Source organism: Macaca thibetana, chromosome 15 (genome assembly GCF_024542745.1).
Source record: "Macaca thibetana thibetana isolate TM-01 chromosome 15, ASM2454274v1, whole genome shotgun sequence".
Lineage (NCBI taxonomy): Eukaryota > Metazoa > Chordata > Mammalia > Primates > Cercopithecidae > Macaca > Macaca thibetana.
In genome coordinates, this window is record NC_065592.1 from 61,868,448 (window position 1) to 61,895,812 (window position 27,365).

General features: G+C 40.6%; 2 protein-coding genes across 2 annotated transcripts in view; one reads left to right on the top strand and one right to left on the bottom strand.

The window, feature by feature from the left end:
• ADAMTSL1 (ADAMTS like 1) overlaps positions 1 to 27,365 on the bottom strand; it is a 419,209-nt gene that overhangs the window by 172,465 nt on the left and 219,379 nt on the right. The window contains exons 14-15 of the mRNA XM_050761325.1: positions 16,054 to 16,355; positions 7,513 to 7,642 (exon numbers count right to left, since the gene is read on the bottom strand). Coding sequence (XP_050617282.1) covers positions 7,513 to 7,642; positions 16,054 to 16,355 — 432 coding nt within the window. The remainder of the gene's footprint in view (positions 1 to 7,512; positions 7,643 to 16,053; positions 16,356 to 27,365) is intronic.
• Positions 10,510 to 11,622, top strand: LOC126937705 (ras-related protein Rap-1b-like). Its single transcript, XM_050761353.1, has one exon. It carries the CDS (start codon positions 10,655 to 10,657, stop codon positions 11,066 to 11,068), a length of 414 nt encoding a protein of 137 aa, XP_050617310.1. The 5' UTR covers positions 10,510 to 10,654; the 3' UTR covers positions 11,069 to 11,622.

Below are 27,365 nucleotides of genomic sequence, written 5' to 3' on the forward strand. Positions count from 1 at the left end.
AAGGGTTGCCAGGGATCAGGCAGCTGCATCGCTCATGACGCCTTGACACCCTTCCTTGGGGCTGTATCCTCCTCCTGCCAAGTGGCTAGGCCAAGTCAACACACACTGGCTTGATCATGGGAACAAACAAAATGTGAACATACCTGGGACAGGAGGGCATTAATTTTTCAATGAAAAAATGTTACGGTTCAGATCACACAGAGCACACTCTTTATTTTTGACTCTACATGAGGAAAAGGAAATATGCCTATGATAAAAGCTAACCCCCATTACCAGTTTAGCTTTCTTGGATGAGCAGCCAGAGTCATCTTTCTCTAAGTAAATCTGACGGTTCCACACCCCTGGCTAATATCCTTGAATGGCTCTTCAATGCCCACAGGACATAAAGTCTAAACAACTTAACTTGGCATACTGGACTCTCCTGGATCTGACCTCTCTGTCCACTCTCTAACACTTGCTTCCATTTTTTGTCCTTCATTTTGTTCTCATGGTTTTCCTTCTGCCTGCAACATCTTCCTTCTTTACTTGGATAACAACTCCTACTTATGCCTTACCATTCAGCACAGGCATTGCCTCCTCCAGGAAGCCTTCTCTCAGCCTCAAGCTTCCACCAAACTCCATGCTTGCCCTATTCACGAAGTTACTGTTTTGAAATCTTCTTCATCTATTAACTGGTAACTCCTTTAGGACAGGGTTTTGTCTTCTAGTCATCCCTGACAACCAAATACAAGCAGACACAAAGATGCTTGTTATTTGTTGTTTTTTTTTCTCCCCCTGAATTGGGATGCAAAAACACTCTCTGCTTTAATATTCGTGCAGAAAGTTAACTCTAACCAATGGTCTATATAAAGGCATTTCCCAGAGTCTAGGCAGAATTATGTGGTCTAAGGTGCTGTCCAATCACATAGATGTTAAGAAACCAGAAAAGCTTCCCTCTCAGGACGTAACTGCATGGATTTTCCTAATGCTGATGTTTCTATCTCTTTAGAATGAGTCATATCATATATGCTTTCAGGTGACATGATGGGAAGGTAGATCTAACCCCTTGATTTTCACCCCAAACTCATGCAGCAACTAAATATATGCATGGAAGGCAATTGTCTTTATTATTTATTTATTTATTTATTTATTTATTTATTTATTTATTTTTGAGACAGAGTCTCACTCTGTTGCCTAGACTGGAGTGCAATGTCACCATCTTGGCTCGCTGTAACCTCCTCCTGGGTTCAAGTGGCTCTCCTGCCTCAGCCTCCTGAGCAGCTGGGATTACAGGGGCTAGCCACCACACTTGGTCAATTTTTGCATTTTTAGTAGAGACGTATTTTTGCCATGTTGGCCAGGCTGGTCTCGAACTCCTGATCTCAGATGATCCACCCACCTCAGCTTCCAAAAGTGGTAGGACTACAGGCGTGAGCCACCAGGCCCGGCTTCAAAGCGATTTCTAATATCATCAAAGCTTATTTCTCATAGATTCAAGACCGATGTAACAGGAAAAATGAAGATTTTAGCCCTGAGGCAAATAAACATATGACCTTTACTCTTGTTGATGTCAAAATGCTGCTGGGGACAGTTGTGATCACTGGGCTAATACAGTCCCACTAGAGAAACAAAAGAGACTCTCACTGGCCCAGTCAGGCCCAACTATTAAGGAACAGGCTATGGTAGGTTCCTATCCATCAATGGAAGAAAAGAGACAGACAGTGTAAGATACATCTGAATTTACCAAGGGGCATGGCAGTAGTAACAGCATGAACTCTTCAAAGGCGCCTGGATATGGACTCAATTTCTGTGGATGCCAGTGAGCTCTGGTGTACTTTTGCTTTAAGCACTTAAAAGTTAGTGTGGACAGAGCCAAAAGGCAGCGTATGGAAATTTAGGAGTACAACAGAAGATAAACCAATATTTCAAGAGCATGTTGAAACAGTAACCTTTAAAACAAGTTGTCACAGGGGAAGAACATGCAAAGCTTTGAAAGCTGCATCAAATAAATTAAAATATGATTGTGTTAAAAGGCAGCACCTTCTGCTCTAGCCATTGTAAGCTAATATAAAAGAAAATTTGAAATTGAAAATCATTTGCTGCTAGTATACATGGATTTTGTTAGTGTATAATAAAATAGGCATTCTGAAGTATGCTTTTAAAGAGAAGACTCTGTGACCTTTCAGACGTGTTTCTTAACTCTCTCCTTTCAAACAGGGATTCTCAAGCTTCGTTTATAGCTCTTGCTGGTTCTAAGAACCATCCTAGGTCTGAGAAAAGAGACTGGGGCTGGGGCAGGGGGAGGGCAGAAACCAAGGACTGTTCCTGGAATTACGAGCTTTTTTCCCCTTCCCTGTTTATCTATTCTGTACCACTCAGCTGTTCTCTGTTGCACAGAAATAAAAGTTTAGTTTAAAAAGTATGTTAGAACAAAGCTGCAGAAATTGCTTGGAATTTCCTTCATTTTCAGCATCTGGCTTTCATTGCTTACTTCATTCCCCTCCTCCACATACGTTTACCAAATCTTTTCAACACACACTGGCGTGGCTATCAAATGCTATAATTAATAACAGTCATACACTTTTTTTTAAAGGTAGTACTTTCTGCTTTTCCTTGGGCTGCTCTTGTCATTGCTATTGTAAACCAGGGAGATAGTTGTTAAAGCTTATTATTATTATTTTGGAGACAGGGTCTCATTCTGTTACCTAGGCTGGAGTGTAGTGGTGTCATCACAGCTCACTGCAGCCTTGACCTCCTTGGGTTCAGTGATCCTCCCACTCTAGCCTCCCAATTAGCTATGACTACAGGCACCCCCCCAACCAACACACACCCAGCTAATTTTTGTATTTTTTGTAGAGACAGGATTTTGCCATGTTGTCCAGGCTGGTCTTGAACTCCTGATCTTAAGCAATTCATCTGCCTTGGCTTCCCAAAGTACTGGGATTACAGGCATGGGCCACCACACCCAGACTATAGCTTAATTATTAAGACTTTAGGTAAATAAAAACATCTAATACAATTGAAGGCCTGAATTTTTAAAAATCATGTTTTCTTTTAAACTAGAAGTACTAGTTTGAAAATGAAAAGAAAGGAGAAGATATGAATTTTTCTGAGTGTCTACTATGTTCCTATTTCAGAGATGAGAAAATTGAGGATTCAAAAGGTGTATGGCCTCTTGAAGGTCAGATAGCTGAAAGTGACAGAGCAGGTCTAAATCAATGTGCTGATTCTTTTATTTTGGTGTCTCAGGGATGTAAAAGATTTTAGTGCATAATATTAAATGACAAAATCAAATTTCTCAACAATACACACAGTAAGATCCCATTTACAAAGGGAAAAAGCTTTATCTATTTGTATATGTTCTTATATGTATATAAATTCATAGAAAAATATCTGGAAGTATATGTAGCAAAGCATTAACAATGGCTATCTCTGGGTATAAGAAGGAACTAGAACTGAAGAAGATGGTGGTGAAAGGGGAAGGTGTACCTTTTTTTTTTTTATTACTCCTGTTGTGCTTGAGTTTTAAAGAATGAGACTATTCATGTATTCCTTGTATAATAATAACACAGAAAACCTCCTTATTAGGAACGGGAGGCTGATTTCTTTTTGAATGACTGCTCTTAGGTCCTTTTTGGGCATTTCTCCCTTGAGCTGGTTTCACCACTGAAGGATTGGGTGGATGATATGCCTTCTAGACACACAAATTACTCATTAACTTTCATGGAAAATTCTCACTGGTAGCTCACGAGCAAAAATGGTCCTAACTTCTTATGGTTAATCTTAGGCAAAATTGTGAAGGGATTAACATCTGTCTTCCATATACTACTTTCAATCTTTCCCGACAATCAAACTCCTCCCTGGGTAATGCCTAGAACTTACTTAACCTCCACCTCTCCCTCTCTTTTCTATTAAACCTTGTACTTGTATCCTTACTTGGGGGATACTTTGCCATACATGCATGATAACATAAAAGGTTCAATCCTGACCGGGCGCGATGACTCACGCCTGTAATCCCAGCACTTTGGGAGGCCAAGGTGGGCGGATCATGAGGTCAGGATATTGAGACCATCCTGGCTAACATGGTGAAACCCTGTCTCTACTAAAAATACAAAATATTAGCTGGGCGTGGTGGTGGGTGCCTGTAGTTCCAGCTACTCAGGAGGCTGAAGCAGGAGAATGGTGTGAACCTGGGAGGTGGAGCTTGTAGTGAGCTGAGATCTCACCACCGCACTCCAGCCTGGGCAACAGAGTGAGACTCTGTCTCAAAAGAAAAGAAAAAGAAAAAAAGAAAGATTCAATCCTGAGGCCATTTATGTTTTAAGTTGGCTTTTAAAGCCTTAAGCTTAAGGAAAGGATCAACAGCATCTGGAAGGTGAGAGAGAAGGGATAAGGAGGATGCAGAGGAGAGAAAACACTGAGGTCTTCCCAGCTGTCACTGATAATATGGTCCAAACATTGCTACCTATAAATTTTGCCCTGGTCCTTCATACTCATTTATATAATAAACACTTAATAAGCATCTGCTATGTGTCAAACATTACACTAGGTGTCAGAAATATAGAAAGGAGGATTCAGACACAAAGCTGATAGTAAGAACTTTAAAATCTAGTACTCTTCGAACAGAAAATAACTATTTTTAAAAAGTGTTCTAAAAAATGTAGGCACTGCATGCACACAAACATACAAATTGGAACAATCAGAATACTTTCAGCTCAAGAAAACATCCTCCTGTCGTGAATAACCAGGTATGAGGATATATCTGCCTAAACCCGGTTAAAGTTAGACATGTGCTTCTGAACAATCCCTGCCATCACACAGAGTCAAGAGAAGCCAAGTTTAACCTTAGAAAGCCTGGCTAAACAGATTGGACTTGCCCTCCGGGGCCTTTGGTATTCTCCATGTGATCTGATAACTCTGACCACATACAAGAAAAAAAGTGGCTTCCTAACTGGTGTTCAGTGGGACTAACGACTGCCTGGGAAAGCTATTTATCTTAACCAGGGGGTGACCTCTCAGAGACAAAGGCCCAGCGGCTAAGACTTGAAATGTCATTTTGTTATGTCCCACTGAAAATGCTATGGTATTTTTTTAAACACATGCATAGCAGCACAGACCAAGACCCCAAAGGACACGGTCTAGAAACTTATATCCCATCAGAAGATACACAAAAATGTACAGGGAACGCTGAACCATGTGGGGTAGGAATTGTGAACTAAAGATCTAAATTGCTTCCAACAGAACAGAGGTTGTGGGTTGTGTGAGAAAACAATACACTATTATGCTCCTACCAAACACATTTTCTCTTCTGTATACATTGAACACCAGGAGAAGGGAAGAAGAGATTTTTCTCTGACATCAGAGTGAGATATTCCACAGGAAAGGAACCTCTATACAAATATCACTTTTAGGAGGAAAATGTATTTTGACTCTGGGATTGGATTAGGCCATTATAATTTGGTCCCCTTTATTGTTGTAATTAGCAACCTTCTACAAATGTTTAAATGTGTATGGTCGACCCAAGAAACTCCTGGCTGTGCCCAGTGAGACGTCTTGCCTGTTGGCTTGACAATTGGCTGCTGGGAAATCAGAGAACTGAGTTTATCTGGAGCAAATGCAAATACATTCAGCTCAACAACAGTTCTTGTCTGTGAGTCAACAAAAGGGTCACAGGATAACCTAACCTTATCTAACTTAACCATGGTTAGTACTTTGAGAATGAGAAGTACAATCTCATGTCTTATTCCTTTTGCTGCTCAGAGAAGGGTTTGGGGACCACGAGTCCCAGCAGTTTTAAGCAAGTCCCAGGCACTGACTCCTCAGCACTGCCTCAGCATTTGGGTGTTGTTACAACATAGGAATGTGGTTAGAAAGACCCTTTTGCATGTTTTTCAAATAATGGCAAATAAGCAGAACAGAAATTACAGCAATCATTAGCACACAGCAGAAGCAGCTGTTTAATGCTTCTGCCTCCGAAATAAAGAATCATGGGACATGTGAGCAAGTCATGGTGACCTCAGATCATCACGTACAACCAGTTCACTTTGCAGATGTGGAAACATAAAGGGCAGGCACCTTGCCCTATGCCACAGAGCTAGTTGGTGACAGCGGGATGAGAAGCCAGGCCTCTTGGCTGCCTAACAAAGAACCTTGCAGGCTTTCCATGCTGAATCGATACTGCTTCTTCCTAGATGACAGGACTGTAGTCAAATAGAAGTTTGTGTCCTTTGCCCATGCACTTAGGCTCAACAACTAGAGAGCTGCGAAATTAGGACAGAGATGTGGAACTAGGTGGGGCAGGGATAGAAAAGGAGGTTACTCAGGATTTCATGTACTGGACCTGACTTGGACTCTATTTTGTTGACTGCTGGAGAAGCATCAATGGGGTGCTTCTCCAAAGCAGTGGCTGACTGATTTTCTGGATGCCTTGGAGAATGTGGCATGAGTTGCCCTCTTAACTTCTGTATTTGAAGAGAGGATGCCCTTGTTCACCATTCAGATCATCATACAGAACAACTCTGGTGACTAGCAGGAGAAGTGTCACCATGGGATGTGCCTCCATCTGATTGCAGGAGGACTATGATCTGTACCCTCCAAGTCCCAAAGAAAGGAATCTAGCCAGCTGGGAAATAATACAAACAGTGCGTCAGCATGACCAGCAAACTACTGTAAATGCCTGACAGCAATACAGTTATTAACTGCTTCTTACATGACACACTTTGCAGAAAGAGAAAAACTAACATTTGAAATCAGCATTCCCCCTTTTATCTAGGATCTGACCCTATTCAGCAACATTTCTTCATTCCATCAGCAGATTTGAAAGTCTGGCTTTGGTTCTTAAATGTCTCCCTTCCAAACCCATAGATGAGATTTGCTCAAAAAGAAGTATCTAGAAGGCAAGTTTCTCAAGACACCATAAAATTGTATGGACTGAAGCAGTGATTGGATTGATTAACTCAATCAAGGCTGTGACTCAAGGTTGGATAATAATGAGACCCAGGCAGGGCTGAACAATGAAATGCTCTAATTGATTTTACGCATGTGGAATGACACACACACACCCAGAGCATGCTATAATGAATCTGCATGCTGTGTGCATATTGATTTCACAGTGGATCAATTATACCACCCAATTGCTTCAGGTCCTGATATTTTGCAATTCACAGACCAGTTCATTACTATAGTGTGAGTGCTTAGGACACAGGCTCAAAGGTGGCAGAACCCATGAAGTCTGTGGTCACCTCATGTTCCCTTTAGGGGAAAGCAACTGCATGGCACACACACCTACCAGCCATGCCACAGGCTCATGTGCATGCACGGTATCTTCCAGACTCTGGCATGACCATTGACTGGGCTGGAATTCCAAAGCCCTGGTTTCAATTAAGCTTAAGTGGATTTGACTAAAAGTTTGAACTGATGCTAATTGGTTTTCAAAACATTGCGTAACAATAAGTGTTTCAGTCTTGCCCACTGAAAGATGCACCCAGTTCTGTATGTGCCCCTGGGCAGCAGGGCAGGCCACACATCCCTTACCTTGCTGGGCAGGGATCCAAATTGCAGGATTTCAGGAGCTGTGGGGGCCGGCGGCTGGTCACGCACAGGTTCTCATCAGCAGGCTCCTGAGTCTGTTTGTTCAAGCAGCTCACCACAGCCTCCTGGACACCTGGGTACAAATCACACGGTCAGGCCAGAGTGCAAAGTGGGTGTGTGTGTGGGGGGGTGATGAAGTGTGGACAAGGCAGCTGGTGGGAGGTCCCTCTGATCTGTAGGACTCTCGCTGCATGTCAGAGATGGCAGTTTAAAGCCCGGGACTGCCAATCTTGTCAAGCATCACTCGAGCTGGGAGAAAGTACTCATAAGCTTGCTGCCTCTGGGAGCATGCTCCTTGAGGGGGGCAACTCCCCCACAGAAGACAGGCTGCTACCTAGACTCTTGAAATGCTTAAAAAATGCCACGAGGCTAATGCCATCAATGCTGGAACGTGATAATTCAATGCACAAGGAGCACAGGGTGACAAAAAAGGGCCTAAGAACTTCACATCTTGTATTTTAATCGATAGGAGTTTGTTGTATTTGGAAGGGAGGCCCAAGGTCATGTTTTATATCCAGAATTCTGTAAACTGCTGGGCTCTTGAGGTCTTGAATCTAGGACTCCAGTCTTTGCTCTTTTCCTTCTGATTCTGGTTCATTTCTTTTGTGACCTAAAGCAGCCTTGGAAGTTGGAACAAAGAAAGAGAATAAAATGCATAATAACCACAGCTATGGAAAACAACCTCTCCACTGACACCCACACGCCCTGACTCAGTGCTAGTGAAACAGCAGTTTGAGCAGTGACTGGCACACTGGGAAGTTCTCCAAGGTGGTCTGCAGGGCCCTTGGGGAGACGCTTATTTTTATTTTACTTTATTTTTTAGTTGTTTTTCAAGGCAGAATCTCGCCCAGGCTGGAGTGTAGTGGCACGATCTCAGCTCACTGCAACCTCTGCCCCCTGAGTTCAAGCGATTCTCCTGCCTCAGCCTCCTGAGTAGCTGGGATTACAGGTGTGTGCCACCATGGCCGGCTAATTTTTGTGTTTTTAGTAGAGATGGGGTTTCACCATGCTGGTCAGTCTGGTCTTGAACTCCTGACCTCAAGTGATCTGCCCACCTCTGCTTCCCAAAGTGTTGGGATTACAGGCATGAGCCATTGCACCTGGCCCCCTTGTGGAGACATTTAAATGAGCAATGTAATAGCCAGACATTTCATTTTGATGCCCAGTCATAATAACAAGAGCTAACATTTACAGGATGACCATTATTAACCAGGTACCAAGGCTAAGAGCTTGGCATGCATCATTATTAACCGGGTACCAAGGCTAAGAGCTTGGCATGCATCAACAATTGCACAAAGTAAGCACTATTTTTATCCCCATTTTACAGATAAGAAAACAGGCTGGGAAGGGTGAAGAGACCTGCTTAAGGTCATACAGCTGTAAATGGTAAAGCTGAGGATGGCTGTGCCCTTAGCACTGACCAACAGACTTAATATTTAAAAACATTAAGAGGCTGTCATATCTGCTTCCCTGGAGATCTTTAGGAATAACCTAGGCATTTGTCTGGAATCATTTCAGCAGAGTTCAGTTTAAGAGGCAAGACAGGACATTCTCACTAATTTGCCTTCAGCCATACATAGCTGTGTATATAAAGATACTTACATTTAAAGATACCTATCTATAGCTGGACATTTATATATAGTTATAGCAGAGTCTGGGACTATCCATGTACTTAGCAATATATATAAATACACACATATTGCCTTGCTTTATTTTCTGCACTGCTTCATCAGACACTACCTAGTATAGTACAGTTGACCCATCATGCTGCTCTCCTCCTACGTACCCTGTGTTTCTCCAAAAAGTCATCAGCTCAATCATCGGCTAATACCTGCTAGGCGGATGTGACATTAATCTAGTCCACTTAGGAAGACCATCATTTAAAAAGTGACTCAACTGGAGTCCAAATCATCTTTCTTCCTTGTAAGTCTGAGAAATTAAACATTAAAAAAAAAAAATCACAAAGTCGGGTGCACTGGCTCATGCCTGTAATCCCAGCACTTTGGGAGGCCAGGGTGGGCGGATGACCTGAGTTCAGGAGTTCGAGGCCAGCCTGGCCAAAATGGTGAAATCTCATCTCTACTAAAAATACAAAATTAGCCAGCTGTGGTGATGCACACCAGTAATCCCAGCTACTCAGGAAACTGAGGCGGGAGAATTGCTTAAACCTAGGAGGTGGAGGTTGCAGTGAGCTGAGATCACACCATTGCACTCCAGCCTGGGTGAGAAGAGCAAAACGCCGTCTCAAAAATAAATAAATAAAAATAAAAAATGAATCACAATATTTACCCTGTGGCTGTGATGGTATCTTTATATTTTCTTTTTTCTAAATTGTTTATGAGCTTTGAAATTTAATTTAAATATATCATGGCCAGTTCAGGGTGCAGCATTTGAGATTTCTATCAGACATTCAAATTATTCCATTATATTCTGTAATGCTGACTGCAGGGTGTTCTCCTGGTTGCAGCTCGGATGAGCCATTTGAAATTCATGGCATGATGACACAGCCAAACACTTCATAAGAAACTGTTGATATAATCACTGATACTTCCCACTGGAATAGTCTAGCATTATTAAGGTAGTGACGAGAAGTCACTGGATGTAGCTTTCTACCCCATACAGAATCTAGAGCTGTGGTTATCTTAGAAGTTAAATTTTTAACTCATTTACCCGTTTGGTAGTATTCAAGAGATTCTAAATGAGACTCTAAAATAAAACATATTTTGGCTTTATTCGTCTGTTGAAAACCTTATGAAATTGGGTCAACGATCCTGAGGCAGGAAGTGGGCCATGGGCTTGTCACATGCTTACTTGAAAGTGACTGTATCAGGTGTGTGTGTGAAGGTGTGTGAGTAATGTGATCTGTGTTTCCACCTTGTGAACTCCTTCTTGATAGAACTTAGGCCCTTCTGGACACTGCCAAACCTCGCCCAGAGTCAGGTGTGTAAACCAGCTGGAGTGGCGGCGGCAGCGGCAGGACTGCTGTGGAGTCGAGAGTAGCAATCCGGAGGGAGCGTGGGGGTGATACTGGCTGCGGGGACCCGGTGACAGCGTGAGAAGTACTAGGTTTCTACAAGTTTGCATCATGCATGAGTATAAGTTAGTCATTCTTGGCTCAGGAGGCATTGGAAAGTCTGCTTTGACTGTACAATTTGTTCAAGGAATTTTTGTTGAAAAATATGATCCTATGATAGAAGATTCTTATAGAAAGCAAGTTGAAGTAGATGCACAACAGTATAGGCTTGAAATCTTGGATACTGCAGGAATGGAACAGTTTATAGCAAGGAGGGATCTGTACATGAGAAATGGACAAGGCTTTGTATTAGTTTATTCCATCACAGCACAGCCCACATTTAATGATTTGCAAGACTTGAGAGAACAGATTCTTCGAGTTAAAGACACTGATGATGTTCCAATGATTCTTGTTGGTAATAAGGATGACTTGGAAGATGAAAGAGTTGTAGGGAAGGAACAAGGTCAAAGTCTAGCAAGACAATAGAACAACTGTGCATTCTTAGATTCTTCTACAAAATCAAAAATAAATGTTAATGAGATCTTTTATGACCTAGTGCGGCAAATTAACAGAAAAACTCCAGTGCCTGGGAAGGCTCGTGAAAAGTCCTCATGTCAGCTGCTTTAAGGTACTAAATGCATTGCAGCTCTGAGTGAGGTCTGAAGAACTGTTGCCCAATTCAGCAGTGCCAGCATTCCAGCTTTGTTAAACCTACCAACATCTTAAATGGGCTTTCCTGTGGTGGGACCCCTCAAGAGGTGGATGAAAGCTACTATATCAGTTTGCACATTCTAATCACTTTCCAGTATCACAAGAGAGATTTTTCCTTATATAATAGTCCTAGAGTATGCAGCTGGTAAAAGCAGAGGCTACATCCGGTATTACTGCTAAGAGACATTCTTCATCCACCAATGTTGTACATGTATGAAAATGGTGTACTGAATACCCTACCCCTGCCTCATGCTTTGTATTGGAGAGTACAATAATGTAAATCCTAAAAGCACCACTATTGTAGCATAATAAAAGAAAGTCCAAAGAGCTCCTATGTGGACTACTCCAGATAACTTTGCTTCTTTGATACTTGTAGTTTATTGTAGTTTTTGTTAAAAGAAATTTAAGGTCATTATTATTGTACAAAATAAGTGCTTTGATTAATACAGCTGTATAGTTTTTAAAATTTTTTAAAAAACCTATGGAAACAGTGATCTTGTCTTTAAAATATGATAGTCCTTTCAGTATAATGTCTTAAAGACACTGCCTTCAATATCTGTTGGGAAGGAAATGTCCAGACTTTTCAAATTTCTTATTATGTTTCCTTTTTTGTTTATATAAGGAATAATGTTTATAGTTATATGTACAGTGGGTGTCTACGACAAGAAGTGTATATTTTCAAACAATTTTTTAATGATTTAACAATTTTTACAAATCATTTTCAGGCTTCTGCAGCTGTAGATTATCACTGTGAATTGCTTCCTTGCTCATGCATAAGTGTATTTGTAATACCAAATATACAGGTTTAGTATTTTTGCCTGTTAGTGATTGTTTTACACGTGTAACATTTTGGTTGAGATGTTAAATGGTGGACGAGTACTGTGGACATGAATGTGGGAAGTAATTGTAATCATATGTAATTGGTCACAAGGCCTAATTTGCAGTAACTATTGCTGTTTTATTTAACAATGCCTTGTTGCTTTGTATGCATTAACGTTTGGATGTAAAGATTGTGTCTATCCAACAGTGAGCCACAATATTTAAACTGAGCAACCTAATGTTACAACTACTTTGAGGTGGCCAAATGTAAACTAAAAGCCTTAATTAAAGTGGTTCCATTTTGTTAAAAAAAAAAAAAAAAGAACTTAGGCCCTTCTAAGACTGCAAGGAATGGGGAAAGTAAGGGCTACCTTTCTAGAAAGACGCCAATAATCTCCTCCCTTAGGTTTGTCAAACACAAATTTACATTACCCTAAACCAATAATCATAGCTCAGAAATTAAAATAACTCAGGGGGTAATGAAGTGCTGAGACTAAGAAGCATTCCAGAGTTACTACATTCTAATCTAAAGTATTCTAAAACAAGGCACTAGGCCTCCCCAACGCTGTGCGTTAAATCTCTGTTGTTACGGGGACCAGTTGCCTCATCCTTCTTAGGTGGAGCCCAGGGTGGTGGGTGAAGCTAAGGACAGAAGTTCTGTCATAATTAAGGAGTATCTGGGGTCAGCCCTGTGGTCAACACTCAATACATTTTTGTAGGATGAACAAATGCAATGGCTAAAGGGCAGGGCAGTCTAAGCATAGCATGCAATTGAGGCTGAGGGAAGGTGGGAATGGGATGCCTGGGGAGCATGAACCTGGAGTGAGGGAGCCGCCCTGGAACTGGGAGTGTGGGAAGCTGGAGGAGGGAAAAATTCTGAGGGTTTCACCTTAGATTTCACAGTAGAGTTGGCCCATGGGAGGCAGGCACGACGTGAGAAGTTAGCTCATCAAGTTTGTGCTCTTTCCAAAACAGCTAATACATTCTCTTAGGAGGACATTGTAAACCGACAGAGAACATGTTTAAGCACAGTAGTTGATGATTCTGGGTTTTCCTTTCTTGACAGAAGCAAAAAGGAGAGAGGACTTGTAAGAAAAGGGGAACAACAGGTACAAGGCTTCATCTTCCATTTTTGCTGAAGTCAATGTCAAGCTTTCTCCCAGCTAGATTTTAATGTGGATTTTACTGTCTAGGAGTTCAATACAATAAAGCTGATCGGGCTCAGAGTTGCTTTCCTTGATAACACCTATCAGTTCATATGTGGGAAATTAAAATCTAACAAGGAGGTGATAGTGGGACACAGGATTCAGATCTGAGCAGGTTAGGCTCACATGCGATCTTCCAGAAAATGGGATTTTCAGTGTTTATATCTCCCAGAATAGCATAATTGTTACATGATATTTGATGACAGCTCAGGGAAACGCAGCCACCAACTACAGACTAAATTACTAACTAGTTCCTTCTGGTTGCTACCTCTGCTAGGTGAAAGGTTACTTTTATGTCTATCCAATTTCATCTCTTGAGATTACAAAAACAATAAAATTAGCCTGACCGGCCCTACAACCCAAAATTGATTTAAAATCTATTTATTAATCCTGCACATTTTTTGTTGGCTTCAGCAGAAATAATTAAAAATATATATTACCTTGTGGGTTACATCTTGGTGAAACATCAAAGTTGATAACACAGTAAAATCTTACTGCCAAACAAAGACTTGAAAAATATACATGTCCTATATACCAAAATAATTTTTTAGTGCATATGGGCATCATATGGACCATATAACCCAAGCATATTTTCATCACTTTGGAATTTTCAACTCTCACATTTTAGGCATAAATATATTACCTTGGCACAGTGACATAACTGAAGGTAAGTGTGTTCAGTTGTTGACATTTAAAGACCCAAGAAATTTCAGTAACTTACCCTGCCTTGGATATAAAGGATGTACAATTTATGTTACATAAAAACACTTCGTTTCTATAGGTAGAGATCAATTGTATCTCAAACATCCAAGTCTTATTTCTAAATCAATATCTTCTGAAAACATTTTAAATTAAATACATTCCACATACACTCGACACTTCGAATTTTATACCCTTGGTTGGTCAGCAGAATGGTTAGACTCTTAAAGAAAAAGGTATCTGGTTATTTAGATATTCCATTACTGCATCTATTTTTTCCATCTGTTCATAAAGTTCCAGGCTTGACTTGTAACTGAGAACCATAAGTGAGAGACCATAAATAATGTTTTAAAGCACATTTGTTTTAGACTAGAAATAATGATCATTCAATTCAGGTGATCATGGAAATTGGGGATGAAAGCACAACCATCTGAATTCTGAGTCATCTGTTATGTTGGAAAGAAGCAACTGCAGCCACTGGCTAACAGCCTTTCTACCTGATCTCTCAGCTCCTGCCCAGGCTCCAGAGATCACCAAAGCTTATTTAACACTTCTCTCTCATTAAGCGTGAAAGAAAAGATGTCCTCAAAGCGAGTGAAGAGTCCCAAATGAACACAGTTACATTCACTGAGTTCCAGGAAACTGTCTTCCAGAATCATTTGTTTTAACATAAGAATTTAGGTTTTAACATACCAGGGCTCTCCATTAAAACACTTCAGAATTCCAGGGTTTGAAACTGGAAGATGTGGAAACAAACAAGAACCTCAAGGTCAGGACTATTAAACGCTTACAAAAGACCTGCTGGAGAAAATTGATTCTTTGCTAGTACTTGTTCCACTATTCATTCCTTTTCAACTACATGTGAACAGTGTGGCACATTTATTCTTACGTTCTCAATCACGACAAAAGATGCATTTTCAAAGTTTCCAAAATGTCATGGTTTAGAAAACAGTTTTGGGAAATCATTTTAGTACTTTTCTCCACCGACTATTAAGAATCTTTGCTGAGAAAACAGAATCCCAGCATGCCCAAAGGGGTTACTAATAGCCAGGGAAAGATCTCGCACTTCCTCATCTATTAAAATCTCTCTAGGGATTAGACATAGGAGATGGTATCAATATTAATCTACCGTATTTTTAGAGCGGGAAGAAAGATCGTGATCTTGAAGAATCAATTGTTGATTTCAATGCCTTCCTCTGCCACTACAATCCTGTTCATAACATCTGAAAGAGTCACTGAATCTACTGTTCTATCACCATTGAATACACCAAGGAGAACCAGGTGGATATGTGTGGAAACATTTAACATGAGTTAACTAATACTCATAATGAGAAAGCTTCAAGAATTCTCTAGGTGCTTAAAGAAGTATGGTATGATGGAAAGACACTAGACAGAGAAAGGAACACTTTGTCCTACTCCCAGCTCTGTTGCTCACCAGCTGTATGATCTTGAACAAATCACTTTGTTCCTCTGACTCTTAGTTTTCTCATCTGTAAGATGGGGATGGGGTCAGACTTTGATCTTTAAACTCCTTTCCAGCTCCAGGTAACCACCGTATCAGTTACCTTTTAGACACCCTTCCTCGAGATGTAAACAGATTATTACTTTGGGAAATCAGCTGAGTACATCGGAGGGACTCCGACTAGTTCTTGGGTCTTGGTTCACATGGCATGCACTGAGGCAAGGGCAGAGATCAATAAAACAATGTTGAGAGCACTGCCAGGTCAGTGTCAACTGTGTTTCTCAGCTAGATACACGATGATATGTTGCAAGACATCAGAATGACAACTGAAAGCCAAAGCATTTGTTGTACTGGCCACTCACAGCTGACAGTCTGAGAGCCACTGGAGCCAAGAAAGAAATACATCTGTGTTTCATTGAGTGTGCTTTACATTTAGAATGGCTGCCTCCCCTCCTCGTCCTACTTATCATTCTTGGATTTGAGGCAGTCCCATGACCCAGCTGCACTCAGGAAGAGAAGAGAGAGAAAAAGAGCAAGAAGTTGGCGGGGATCTGAGCCAGAGTCCCCTTTCTTACCTCCTCCACAGGACTCGGAGCACTTGGTGAACCCCTCGTACTCCCAGTCATACAGCTCGTCGAAATCCTGCAGGCCACCGAAGAGCCCATCTGTCTCGTCTGGGTTGAACTCAGGAATTTCCCCACTGCATGGGCCTGCATAACAGGCACGCTGGGATGCTGGCTTGGGCCCTTCACACTCATCAACAGGCAGGTCAGCCACGGACTGAGAGAAAGACAGGAGCACCTGGCACCTGACTATTCGCACCTGGGTCCCCACACCACAGGTGACTGTGCAGGCCGACCAGGCCTCTGGGATGAACCTGCAGTCAGCAAGCAAACAAGAGGACAGGATGAGAAGCCCCAGGCAGGAGGCCATGGGGGTTGTGAGGGGCTGCATCCCACCTGCCTCCACTGCCCAGAACTGTCCCAGGGGTGCTCAGGGCTCCTCCACCCTGTCCAGTGATGGTGCTTCAGTTTAGTTCATAAGCGATTTTGCCACTGTCTCTGGGTTGCTTGCTTCATGAAGGTCACATGAACTCCCAGCTGCAAGACATTCCAGAGACCACCTGCTTGCTCCCTGCTTTGCACCCACAGTGGAAGCTCTTCCAAGCAGGGAATTGGTGGTTTCTTCTCCTCGCTCTAAATTCCAGTGAGATAGGAATTTGTTTTACAAGACCTCACTAATAAAATAGGATGCTGGAAAGAAGACGGCCAGATCCTGTCAAACCAAGATGGCAACGAAAGCGACCTCTGGTTGTCCTCACTGCTCATTAATACACTAATTATAATAGATTAGCATACTAAAAAGACACTCCCACCAGTTCCACGGCAGTTTACAAATGCCATAGCAATGTCTGGAAGTTACCCTATATGGTCTGAAAAGGGGAGGATCCTCAATTCCAGGAATTCTCCATTCCTCTCCTGGAAAACTCATGAATAATCTACCCCTAGTTTAGCATATGATCAAGAAATAACCATAAAAATAGCCAATCAGCAGCCCCCAGGGCTGCCCTGCCTATGGAGTAGCCACCCTTTTATTCCTTTACTTTCATAAATTTGCTTTCACTTTGCTCTGTCAGCTAGCTCTTGAATTCCTTCCTGCATGAAGCCAAGAACCCATGAGGTCCCACCAAGGCTGGACCTCAGTTTTGGGGTTTGCCCTGTGACACCAGCACTTGTGCCTCTTGCAAGTGGCTGGCTATTCTTATAGCAGACTGATACTGATAACGAAATAAGCCCTTGGAGATATTTAAGGAAGTTTTTTTTTTTTTTTTTTTTTTTTTTTTTTAAATAGTCTGGGTCTCATAATCTGTAACTTTCTTTGTTCAATATGCTTCCCGAGATTTACTTATATGTATAAGAAGGTATTTTTGTGTGTAAGTTTCCAAGAATGGTGCGAAGTCTTGTTCCTTACACATTCTTTGAATTAGCCTGAGCTCCAATTCTTTTTATATCATAGAGAAAAGCTTTGCTACAAATGTAAATCCACAGGCATACCACTGTAAATGAGAGGTTTCTCATTCAGACAAGTGTGCTCAACATCCTCACACCCAGTCCCCTAAAACAAGCCACATTAGTAAGAACTTCTGAGTTTTTCCCTAGAACGTAGAAAAATACCCAAATCTCCAAAAATGTCCTCCCACCTTCATTAATCAACCATGACCATAACTATAATGACCTTGAGAGGGACCTAGGAAAAAAAAGCCTAGAAGGAACCACTAACAGTTTCAAAAAGTTAGTATAATTCCGACAAAAAGTTTGGGATAATTTTTTATTTTTCATTTTTTCCATGATCCTATTGCTTTCTCACAGGGAGTCATGCTGAGGAGGCATGCAGACCTGGCTCCTTAACCTTGACTTTGGCAGACAATGAAAGATCTGATAAGAAGGTTACAGCATTAGATGCTAGCAAGTGCAAATGGCTCCTATCTGGTTCAGGGAAATTGAAATTCTAACAGCAAACCGATCCAAGTTTTCAAACTGGAAGGAACACAACAAACATGTGGCCTGGACCTGAGCCTGGGCTTCATGTGGAACAGGGGTGGTCTGCTCAGAAGATAAGACTTCCCCCAAAACAGCACTCAGTGCTCTGAGGCATGGCAAGAGACCCTTTGAGAAAGGCCCGACCCCAGCTACCTTTGAAGAGTCATCCACGAGGAGAGAACAAAGGTCTCCATATAGCCTTGTCAGGAAGGTGAATGAGGGTAGAATGGCCACCTAGAATTATCCCAAGAAAATCTCATCACAATTTCACCTCCCTCTCACCTTTTTGACTTCTTTGTTCTACCTTTTGCACCTAGAGAACTTGGAAAAAAATGGTATCCTAAAATATTAAAAAGTCTTCTTGCTTTAAATAATGCCCCCGGCGGGAGCTTTTTAGGAATATAAAACCAAAAGCTGCCAGCAAAATCGTTTTAACCCTTTTATTACACATCCACATCCACCTGCCTGGCTCCTGTGACAAGAATCATAACAGATACACAAGCACCGAATTTTGCCACACAGGTGCAGACACAAAGGAAAACGCATGCTAAACTATTTTGTGTGTAAGAAAGACACGAAAGCAAATGATTAGCCTGCCAACTTTGACAATGGTGTGATGAATAACACTTCTTTAATAGTGTGGTACCAAATTTTGTTTTCGAATCAGAAAGATGGCAAGATCTCAAGAAGAACTGCACCCTACCAGCTTTTTCTATGCAATAAGAATTACGGTTCTGTTGCTTATAAAGAGCCCTCTTTAGGAACCATTATAACAAGGCAAGGGCTGGCAAGCTTTTTCTATAAAGGGCCAGATTGAAAATATTTTAGATTTTGCACACTGTGTGAACTCTGTTGCAACTACTCAACTCTGCCATTGTGGAATGAAATATGTAAACAAATTAGTGTGGCTGTGTTCCAATAAAACTTCAGTTTTAAAAAGGAGGTGATGGGATGGTGATGGAGGGGTCTTGATTTGGCCTGTGGACTGTAGCTTTCCAACCCCTGCTATAGGAAAAAACATTTGGTAGAGATACAAACACATTGAGATCCACAGATAATCCTCAAACTTATTTTAGGTCTTAGTTTCCATCTCTTTTCACATATATAAGCTTATGGAATATGATAAGTAGCCAACTTGATTGGTGTTTTCTAAGTGAACCCCAGATAAGATCTAGAATATAAATGATGCACAAACTAGACCCTTAGCTCTGCTTGTCTAGAATATGAATGACTTCGCATTTGATGTCATTCCAGAACCAAGAAGATACACCAAAAGCACATAAAACAGAAAGGCCATTCTACTGAAGCCCCATGAACTTGTTGCAATGGTTGAAACTTATTTTAAGGCATCATGCTTCAATTAAAACATATACACACACACATATATACATATATATGTGCGCATGCACATGTGTGTAATTTTTTACTATCTAGACATTTAGGGTTAATAGCAAAAACAATAAATGTCTGTTTTATGTCTCCCAAATGAGAGTTTTATCAAATGTAAAACAGCCTCACTGGCTTATCTCCCAATCCACTATCCTTAGGTCTTCATCGAGTTCACACCAATTAAAAACAATTTGGTTTTTAAGTGGTGCTGTCCTTTGGCAGTCATCTTAATTTCTCTAGTGCATACAGTGTATGATATAATACAATCTCTCTTACTGAAGGCAGGATATTATGTTTCAAAAGAAAAATATCTGATAGTGCAAATGGCCAAATGAATAATAACTGTTTTTCATAGGAGGCTTTTCCCCAAGTCCCTAGATCTCCCAACTCTGTATTTACTATCTTGAGTTTTCTGGCCACAAGTGGGAGGAAGCGAGGTCAGTGAGAGGGCAGGCAAGTGAGTTAGGAGGTTTAATTCTAATGTTTAGAAGTCTCATCTTGAACAGCACTTGTTGAGCTAGAAGCTTTAAAGAGGGACCTTTAAAATAGAGGGAAAATTTTTGTTTTTAAATCACTATGTTAATCACTTTCATGTAAAAATGGACAACAAAAAGGTTAAAATTTGGGAAGTTTAAAAATTCTTTTTGTTGGCCGGGCGCTCACGCCTTAATTCCAGCACTTTGGGAAGCCGAGGCAGGCAGATCACCTGAGGTCAGGAGTTCGAGACCAGCCTGGCCAACATGGTGAAACCCTGTCTCTACAAAAACACAAAAATTAGCCGGGCATGGTGGCAGGCGCCTGTAATCCCAGCTACTAGGAAGGCTGAGGCAGGAGAATTGCTTGGGCCCGGGAGGCAGAGGTTGCAGTGAGCCAAGATTGCGCCACCACACTCCAGCATGGGTGACAGAGTGAGATTGACTCAAAAAAAAAAAAAAAAAAAAAAATTCTTTTTGTTAGCACCACTACCATTGGATGAATGAAGAACGGTTTGACAAATGACTTCTTTAGAAGATGGGTGAAAACTTCAGAAGTAACTGACATGAATTCTGTATTTAGTCTTTCAGGAAATTAAAACAACAACAACAACAACAACAAACCACACCTGGCAAATGAATGATGTATGCTTCTGGCTGGCCTATTTGCAAGCTTAATTTTTCCTTTCATTAACAAAAAATGTAGTCTTTAATTAGAGTAATTACCAGTCTCTTTTATGAAATAGAAAACAGTGACAATAAAATTCACTTGTAAAATTCCTAAGTGGTTTAAAAGTTTATTAGTGACTATTATAGAGTTAGAAGCATGCACTGAAATAATAAAAATAATCACTTTATTAATATACTGTTAAACAAAAACAACTTACTCTTCGTTGATTAGTCTCGTGTCACCACAGATACTAGCTAGCACTAACCTCTACGTGTATGTCTACATGGTCTGTAACTAACATATTTGATATGGTTTGGTTCTGTGTCCCCACCCAAATCTCATCTTGAGATCCCATAATTTCCATGTGTTGTGGGAGGGACCTGATGAACGATGACTGAATCATGGGGGCAGGTCCTTCCTGTGCTGTTCTCGTGATAGTGAACAGGTCTCACGAGATCTGTTGGTTTAGAAAGCGGGAGTTTCTCTGCACAAGCTCTCTTTTTTGCCTGCTACCATCCATGTAAGATGTGACTTGCTCCTACTTGCCTTCCACCATGATTGTGAGGCCTCCCTAGCCATATGAAACTATAAGTCCAATTAAACCTCTTTCTTTTGTAAATTGCCCAGTCTCAGACATGTCTTTTCAGCAATGTGAAAATAGACTAATACAATGTGAAAATGGACTAATACAATGTGAAAATTAACTTTTCCTTTTATCCTATTACTTTCCTCTCTCTTCCTTTCTCATATATGTCTGTTTTAAAAATCATTGGGATGATTAAAAATAAAAACAGCTTTATAAGTGTCTTATTTTGATGCCATCACTAGTTTCATGGCCTAATTAAAAAATGCAAATTGAAACATGCAGGAAGTCTTATTAAAAATACTCAATTTAGGTACAGGTTTTCAATCTAATTACATTTCAAGCTATAAGCCAATAGGGGTTGTGGATTTCTCTTTACTTGTTTCATTTGGTGTATTTTTGTGTATGTGAGTGGTGGCATGACAATAGGGTGAAAAAAGAGAAGGGAATAAACTGAATAATATGTGAGAAAAATTAGAGTTTAAAATTGGGCACAGTGGCTCATGCCTGTAATCTCAGCACTTTGGGAGGCTGAGGTGGGAGGATCACCTGAAGTCAGGAATTCGAGACCAACCTGGAGAAACCCTGTCTCTACTAAAAATACAGAAATTGGCTGGGTGTGGTGGTATGAGCCTGTGATCCCAGCTATTCATGAGGCTGAGGCAGAAGAATCGCTTGAACCCTGGAGATGGAGGTTGCAGTGAGCTGAGATCCGCCACTGCACTCCAGCCTGCGTGACAGAGTGAGACTCTGTCTCAAAAAAAAAAAAGAACCCCAAAGATTACTGATTACTGGATATCTCTGTTAAGTGCATTCTTTCTAGGTTGTCTTAGCCTTTCATTGATTTGAGCAATTATATTTTACCACCCTGTAAGTGGCAGAAAATTGATAGTGCAAATGATTTTGCCCAGAGAAATACAGATTCCGTCTGGTGGAATGCAGTTGATTGTTGCCCTGTAGCTAGACCTATTTTGCATCTATTTGTAAAGTCATTTGGGCATTCATATTTGCCTAAATAAACAGGGTTCTTTTACATTTCCTTTGAATTGGCTGTAACATCTTACTGGTTCCCTCATTGGTTAATGAGGTAGGTAAAATCTTTGACAGATGTTCATTTTATATTTACACGAGAATCATGGATTCTCCCTTTTAAAAATCTTACCATTAACAAGTGACCACAAAGGGATCTGGAAATAGTGTATTGGAAAAAGAAAATATTTCATAAATAATTCTACTCTGAATTGACCAAAAAGTCTTTTCCATAAATATGTTATTTAGGACCAAAAATTTTACATACTTTATTGGTAAAATATGTAATTCCATATTGCCTCATCATATTTTTAACCCAATCTTCATTCTTACATGTATTTTTTAAACTTTGAAAAGTTGATCCTTCTCCTGATTCTGGGCAATCCTTGAGACATTAATGGAGTAAAAGCCTTAGGATAAAGTGCAGTTAACTAAACCTAAGCTTCACATTTTGGCATCTGAAGAGGCTTTTGGATAAATAGGGAAAAAAATTGCTACTGGATGAGAAAGAAGCTTGAAAGAGAGAAAAGGAAACACATTCTTTGTATTTCTACTCTTATCTACTTCCTTTTTTTTTTTTGAGACGAAGTCTCGCTCTGTCTCCCAGGCTGGAGTGCAGTGGCCTGATCTCAGGTCACTGCAAGCTCCGCCTCCCGGGTTCACGCCATTCTCCCGCCTCAGCCTCCCGAGTAGCTAGGACGACAGGCGCCCATCACCATGACCGGCTAATTTTTTTGTATTTTTAGTAGAGACGGGGTTTCATCGTGTTAGCCAGGATGGTCTCCATCTCCTGACCTCATGATCTGCCTGCCTTGGCCTCCCAAAGTGCTGGGATTACAGGTGTGAGCCACTGTGCCTGGCCTCTACTTCCCATTTTTACACGAGATCTTCTGATCTCGTGTAAAAACTCTTTAGTTCTTTAATGCCTCTCAATGATGTCAAAAAGAAAGATTTAAATAAACCCTCTAAGATAAGTAAACAAACACCATTTGGAATGCTATAATGGAAGGCAAACTCTTCAATTGAATCACTTTAGTAATTTTAAAATTACTTGTAAAATCTATAATATTAAGGCAATCTTAAAATATAGCTGGAGCATTAAAGTTTTGAGAAAATACTTATCCAAATATCCCACACATTTACTTAGAACCATGCCTAAATCAATCCACATAAATGAGAATCTACTTATTAGGAAAGATCTTTACTCAAGGATATTTGATCTGAATGTGGAATTATGAAAATATTTCTCAACTGCTGTTGTTTACAACTCTCTGGAACTGCAAATAATTCATGCTAGTTATGCAACTCATATTGAGGTCTCCAAGCAAAATTTTTCAAAGGTTCTAGGACATCACTCCTCACAACATCTGACAGCACCACTTCTTTTCATAGATTTCTCAAATCCTCAAGTGTCATGCCTAGGCTATGAGGCATTTTCAGCACTGTAAGGTGCCCCAGTAGAATAATCAAAAACAGAATGATCCTGAAAATTAAAATAAAACAAATAATTTTGAAGCAGCCACCAATACAACTACTTGAAAAGAAAAGAATTGAGTGACTGTCCCTGTCTAATGTTGCTAACCAGTAATAATTTGAGGGAAGAACTTAATTTAAAAAACATACTAAAGTGGCCAGGCACTGTGGCTCACACTTGTAATCCCAGCACTTTCAGAGGCCAAGGCAGGAGGATCATCTGAGGCCAAGAGTTTGAGTCCAGCCTGGGCAATATAGCAAGACCTCCTATCTACCAATAATAATAATAATAAGTTAGTTGAGTGTGGTAGCACACACCTGTAGTCCCAGCGACTGAGAAGGCTAAGGGGGAGGATCTCTTGAACCCAGGAGTTCAAGGTTACAGTGAGCTCTGATTGTGCCACGGCACTCTAGCCTGGGCTATGAAGAAAGACCCAGTCTTGCTCTCAAAAAAAAAATAAATAAATAAAAAATAAAAATAAATTTAAAAAGGAAAAAACCCAGCAAAACACATGGAAAAGCTATATTTAGAGGCATTTTTCAAGTAACAAAAAGACTTTTTCTCATGATAATGGTGCTGTTTTGGGTTGAGAGGCGGCTGGCCTCTCTGCAAGAATGCCTGAATGTCTTTCTTGCAGAAAATGCTCAGTGCTGGAAGTTGGGTTAAAAAAAAAAAGTGCTGACTGCATTAAAGAGCACATTTTCCTTTCAAAGAGACTTTATACTAAAGGAAAATGTTGCAGGGGATGAGTTTTCTGAAAGTTCCAATTCATCCAGAGACTACTGGCTCTTTCAAAGCCTGAGATCTTGTATGTTTGAGCACTTTGTTGGAGTCATCTTGAAGTTCTGCCTTCTCTTTTCTCGGATATGGTTCTAGATCAGACATTATAAGGAGTCTTATTAAAGGAGGGTCCTGCTGACCATCAGGAGGTTGCTTTTCTTTAACAGTAAGAAAAAGGCCAGGAGGAAGACAGGTATCAAGTTCTAAGAACGCAGGCCTCATACTGTCTGCTATTCTTAACAAATCTAATCCTCATTTTGTCTCATTTCCAATGGCATTAAACATAATTGACCATTGCTTTCAAGCACTTCTTGAAATACTGTCTCCTCTTGAATTACATGACACCAAACTCTCTTGGTTTTCTTCTCTGGTTACTTCCCTCAGTCTCCTTTTCTAGGTCCTTTTATTCCCAAATTCAAAATATTGGCTGAGTGCAGTGGCACAGGCCAGGCATGGTGGCTTATGTTTGTAATTCCAGCACTTTGGGAGGCCGAGGCAGGTGGATCACTTGAGGTCGGGAGTTCAAGACCAGCCTGGCCAACATGGTGAAACCCCATCTCTACTAAAAATACAAAAAATTAGAAAGGCATGGTGGTGTGCATCTGCAAGCCCAGCTACTTGGAAGACTGAGGCAGGAGAATCACTGGAACCCAGGAGGCGGAGGTTGCAGTGAGCCAGGATCACGCCACTGCACTCCAGCCTAGGAGACAAAGCAAGACTCTGTCTAAAAAAAAAAAAAAAAAAAAGGAAAAAGAAAAAAAAATTAAAATATTGCAGAGCCTCAGGGCTTGGCTTTGTGCTGTCTTCCAATGTGTTAATCAATGATTCCTAGTTTCAAATACCATCAGTGTACGTGAAGCTTCTAAGTATTTAATCTCTATTCTAGAACTTTCTTCTTTGAAAAAAGTAAACATTAATTTAATATATTTATCAAAAACTTATTTAATGTTTCTTATGTGACAGGCACTATTCTAAGTGCTTTATAAACAAAAGTTGTTAAATCTGAACAAGAACATTATGAGATAAAACTATTATTATCTCATTTAATAGATGAGGAAACTGAAGCATCAGTTACACAACTAGTAAGGTTTTGTGCTCTTAACTATTGCACATTGCTATTTTTTCCTTCTTGACATTTTTGCTTTTAAGTTTCAAAGGCAGCTCCAATCTCCGACTTACGATGTCCAAAATGGAACTCCTGATTTCCCCCTTCAGTAACCCAATCCTCTTCCAATCTTCTCCAGCACGGCAAAGGATTTTACTGGCTACCCAATTGCTCAAGTAAAAAATCAGGAGTTATTCTTGACCCCTCAATTTCTTTCACATCTCACTTCCAACTGATTGCTAAATTCTATAAATTCTCCCTTGAAAACATATACAAACTCATTTACTTTTCTCCATTTCCATTACCACCACCTTAATATAGCAATAATAAGCTAACATTACACTTACATGCTTTATGCATTTTACATATACAACTCATTATGACACTGTTGGGAAATGGGTACTGTTGGAAACATTTTGAAATAGGCAAAAGAGATTACTGGTTGTCTTTTCAATGACATGCTGGCATTTTCTAGCAAATTTCCAGGGGTGGTCTTGTTCTATGGAATTATGAGCCTTTGAAGGTCTTTGGCTAGTTAGTCTGTTTTGCAACTCCATAGAGATAGAAGTTTCCCTGTAGAGGGCTGGTGATGATACAGATGTTTCTTGTCCATAATAATATATGCATTTTTCTGGTCATGGCATTGCAAGTGGTTTTGTCTGGTAGAAAATATAAACTTTAAATCAAATTCTCATTTAAACTAGTTTTAACATCACACTGGCTTCCTCAATAATTTGTGAGTTAAATAAAATTTTTAGCTGGGCACGGAGGCTCACACCTGTAATCCCAGCACTTTGGGAGGCCAAAGTGGGCAGATCACAAGGTCAAGAGATCAAGACCATCCTGGCCAACATGGTGAAACCTCATCTCTACCACACACACACACAAAAAAATACAAAAATTAGCTGGGTGTGGTGGTACACACCTGTAATCTCAGCCACTTGGGAGGCTGAGGCAGGAGAATTACTTGAACCCAGGAGGTGGAGGTTGCAGTGAGCTGAGATTATACCACTGCACTCCGGCCTGGCGACAAAGCGAGACTCCATCTCAAAAAAAAAAAAATAATAATAATAACATTTTTGACATGTGATTATTTTATATTTTTATAAGACTTATGATTGTACCCTTTCGAAAATTATATTTTAATAGTACTACTTTCATCTCAATTTCTAGTTGATAATATTGGAACACAATGATTTCTAAGGCCACATTGCTGAGTAAATGGTATTGTCAGGACTTGAACCCTGGCAGGCTGGCTCCACAGTTGGTGCTCTTCATCACCTCACTGTCCTGCCATGGGCTGCCATGCATACCATGATCACTAAAGCTAATACTGTCTTTCTGCTGGATTACCACAATAGCCACTGGTCTATTTTCTTCCTCTGTTACTCCTTACTGACCTATTCTTAATGACGTAGCTAGGGAAATCTTAAAATGTAAAGCTTTCAATTGTCTCCTACTGCCCCCAGGTAAAAAAGACAAACTCTCTCCCAAGGTTATCTTATGCCATTTTCCAACTTCATCTCCCACGATTTTCCTCCAGCTACTACTCTCTCCAGCCACACTAATCTTCTTTTACTTCCTTCAATGTGGTCAATGCTTTCCTGACTCAAGATTTTGGCATGTGTGGGTTGTACCCTGGATCACCCTCCTCCCTTCTCTTTGCTTGGAATAACTCCCACTCATCTTTCAGGTCTCAGTATATATGTCCCTTCTCAAAGAGGGCTTTGCTGGCTGATATGATTTGGATTTGTGTCCCTGTCCAAATCTCCTGTCAAATTGTAATCCCCAGTATAGGAGGAGGGACCTGGTGGGAAGTGACTGGAACATGGGAATGGATTTTC

What these genes read in the sequence shown, in the direction of transcription:
- LOC126937705 (XM_050761353.1), top strand. Translation starts at nt 10,655, where the DNA reads ATGCATGAGTATAAGTTAGTCATTCTTGGCTCAGGAGGCATTGGAAAG.